The sequence below is a fragment of the Ammodytes marinus genome, assembly GCF_949987685.1.
Source record: "Ammodytes marinus genome assembly, chromosome: 6".
Lineage (NCBI taxonomy): Eukaryota > Metazoa > Chordata > Actinopteri > Uranoscopiformes > Ammodytidae > Ammodytes > Ammodytes marinus.
Window position 1 is genome coordinate 279,599 of NC_137235.1, and position 3,848 is coordinate 283,446.

The window sequence follows — 3,848 nt, forward strand, 5'->3', positions numbered from 1 at the left end:
ATAAATAAAATATAAAAATAATAATAAAAAATATTAATACAAATAAAACATAATTAAAATAAATAATAATAATAAGAATTAAATTTTAAATTTAAATAATAGTCCGTTTTATATAGACAAGGATGATCCGCTACCTGTCTGTACTGTGTGCATTGTGTCATGGGTATGTTGCTAGCTATGGTATTCCTAACCTTTTGTACAGTTTACATTAGTTTGTTTACAGACCAGTTTACAGAGCCTAGGCTGTGTATTAACACCAGATTTTTTGCAGCGCACACACAGTACGGACAGATAGCAGAATGTGTAGAGATATATTCACTGATTTTGACTCCACCTTTAATTTGAAAATAAATGTATCCCAATATTTAAACTGGAAAATGGATAAATAAATCCAGTTTATTTTGCATTATGATTTGTGATGTTTCGTTACCTTGTACTCGATGTTTCCTTCTTCAGCCTGGAAACAGAGGAGTGAGCAGCTATTAGGAAAAGTCCAAAACACTGTATGCACAATGTGGCCCAAACTTTATATATGTATAATAATTAATAACAACAATAAACTGTATTTCTATGGCACTTTTCGCTCAAGAAATGCAAATTAAACGTTAAAACAATTTAATAAAAAAGTCAAAAACACGTTATACACAATGTGGCCAAAACGTGTACCTGGCAAACTTCAATAGCCTACACACCCTGAATCTTTTCTGTTAAATATGTGTTGCCCTCGCTAAGTTTTGTATAACATGAAAATAAATGTGAAGTGCCTTTTAGATGTTTGTAAATGTTGTTGGTTATTATAAAAAAAAAAAAAAAAAAAAAAAAAAAAATGAATCTCAATATTGTTTTTTTTTTAAACAACGAAGCAATTATTTTTAATGACAAAGTTTAAATTAATCATTTTTATTGGAGATTTTATAGTCGATCAAATTCCTCTTAATACTGTGTGTGAACTTTTAAAACAATTTAATGCTCAACTGTCAAATATTTGAGTGGCGTTTGGCGTGACGTCATCTCCAAAGCAAGAGAACAGCGGTTACTGACGGTAGGGGATTTCTGTATCAGGTCTCGCAGCTAAACTCAAAAATAGTGACGTAAACGCTGCTTTACGGTTGATTAAGAATATGCCGAGATATACATTAGTTATCAGTGATTCAGAAAATATACTTGGTCAATTTCTAAAACCGTTTAATCCAAACGTTTTGTACAGTTTAAAGTTAAATTGTCCGATTTTTGAGTGGAGTTTTGTGTGACGTCTGCTATAGCCTAAGCAACACACATCACAATGAATTAAAAATACCTAGAAAAACAGTCAAGGTAACGCTGCTTGTTGTTATTGTATCATAAGCCGAAGTGTTCATTTGTTTTCACCGATTCAGAAAACATACTTAATCAACTTATATCATCGTTTATTCCTAACCTTTTGTACAGTTCAAAGTTAAATTGTCAGAAATTTGAGTGCAGTTTTCTGTGACGTCTGCGATAGCCTAAGCAACACACATCACAATGAACTAAAAATACCGGGAAGATAGTCTTTGTGTTGTTGTATCATGAGCCGAAGTGTTCATTACTCTACACCGCTTCAGAAAATATACTTAATCAACTTCTATAACCGTTTAATCCGAACGTTTTGTACAGTTTTAAGTTAAATTGTCAGAAATTTGAGCGGAGTTTGTGTGACGTATTCTGACTGGAGTGAAGGTATGGGGGCTCCTTTAATAAGATCTAACGCACATTATATTCATCTTTATTCCGTGTTATAGATATATATACACAGATTAGCTGTTGTGGTGTAAACTAAATGTCTATTGTGTACATTTTGATTTACAGTATTGTGCGTTTGTTGAAGCACGACTTGCGGGCTGGATGTGTGTGTGTGTGTGTGTGTGTGTGTGTGTGTGTGTGTGTGTGTGTGTGTGTGTGTGTGTGTGTGTGTGTGTGTGTGTGTGTATTAAACCTCATTTTATTTACTCAATAAATAATATGTATAACATTTTAAACTGAATGTTGCCATAGTAATCACTGCAATACAATGTCTGCTAGTTTATGCTACAGCCGAGGTGCATTCAACTATCAACCATCAACCATCAACCACCCCCCGTTTCACAACTTTCTCTAAAAAATGATTTCAATTTTCTTTGACTCTTCTAAACTGACCCGATCAACAAATCAAACGCACCCTATCTTTATGAGTGCCTACCTGGACTTTCATTTAATCTGACCCCCGACAAACATGTATAATTTATCAATAGCCTATCTTATTGTATCTATATATATTGTATGTAATTTTTTTGTTATGACTTACATTTCCGCATTTTTATTCATGTTGCACTGTAGCCTACAACTGACTGTTTTGCTCAGCTTTCTAATTGTATATCAGTGAGAAATGTAATTTGCTAGTAGCCTACGATGTGTAAGGTTTTCTGAAATATTGAATAACAAATAGCAAAAAAGTAACCCATGCAGTTTCTGACAGGCATGCAAACTTCAGCACAACAGCGTAAATAAATCCCCCTGGCTTATGAACGTGATCTCTAGGCAAGGTAAGTTTATTTCTATAGCACAATTCAGACACAAGGCCATTCAAAGTGCTTTACAGGGGGCATAACATACACCAAGAATAAAATACATCGAGTGTAGAATATGACATTAGGGAAAGCGAATACAAAAATAAACCTGTCATTTTTATTTAATTTAAATGTTCTATATCTATTCAATCGCTTTTAAATGTTGTATTTCTATTCATTCGCTTTTCTAATGTGTATTATGTATTTTAATCTTGCCCCTGTAAAGCACTTTGAATGGCCTTGTGTCTGAATTGTGCTATAGAAATAAACTTGCCTTGCCTTGCCTATCTATCTATCTATCTATCTATCTATCTATCTATCTATCTATCTATCTATCTATCTATCTATCTATCTATCTATCTATCTATCTATCTATCTATCTATCTATCTATCTATCTATCTATCTATCTATCTATCTATCTATCTATCTATCTATCTATCTATCTATCTATCTATCTATCTATCTATCTATCTATCTATCTATCTATCTATCTATCTATCTATCTTGCCTAAATACGTACCTCGGGTGGAAAATACGGTGGCGGTGTTTTGACATTCCTGTTGGGCTTTTTATTCCGTCTCCTCTTGCCTCGTTTGCCTCTCCGTGTGCGAGACTTTTTCGACGATTTCTTAGCGGTAGTCCCCGAGCCACAGTGCGCCGGGGACACTGCACCATTCGCGGCCAAATCCACCATCGCGACCCGCCCCTTTTCCCCTGGAGCTTAATTCACACTTAATGGTAATACAATAACATTTATTAAAGATAATGATAGTGTGGTTTTTAAGCGTCTTTTTATCATTGTATCGACTGAAACTAACGGCCTAGATACAGAGGAGGATGCTTTCTATCCTCAGCTTCCACACCCGGATGACAACACGAAATCAGGGTTCACAGATTTCAAAGTAAAAGCACAACGGTCGCTGTCACGCAATACAGAAGCCTTGCGTTCCAAATCACATACTCTTTCTTTTTACTACACTACATACTAAAGTACAGACGAGTTTTAGTCTTTTTACTACACTACATACTAAAGTACAGAAGAGTTTTAGTCTTTTTACTACACTACATACTAAAGTACAGAAGAGTTTTAGTCTTTTTACTACACTACATAGTACAGAAGAGTTTTAGTCTTTTTACTACACTACATACTAAAGTACAGAAGAGTTTTAGTCTTTTTACTACACTACACACTAAAGTACAGAAGAGTTTTAGTCTTTTTACTACACTACATATTAAAGTACAGAAGAGTTTTAGTCTTTTTACTACACTACATACTAAAGTAC

The 3,848-nt window shown here is 34.1% G+C and overlaps 1 protein-coding gene across 1 annotated transcript in view; it reads right to left on the reverse strand.

Moving 5' to 3' along the window:
* gtpbp2b (GTP binding protein 2b) overlaps nucleotides 1–3,259 on the reverse strand; it is a gene marked incomplete at its 5' end in the record, with an annotated part of 14,536 nt that extends 11,277 nt beyond the window's left edge. The window contains 2 exons of the mRNA XM_080029838.1: nucleotides 431–457; nucleotides 3,086–3,259. Coding sequence (XP_079885964.1) covers nucleotides 431–457; nucleotides 3,086–3,259 — 201 coding nt within the window. The remainder of the gene's footprint in view (nucleotides 1–430; nucleotides 458–3,085) is intronic.
* Between the last annotated feature and the right edge of the window lie 589 nt (nucleotides 3,260–3,848).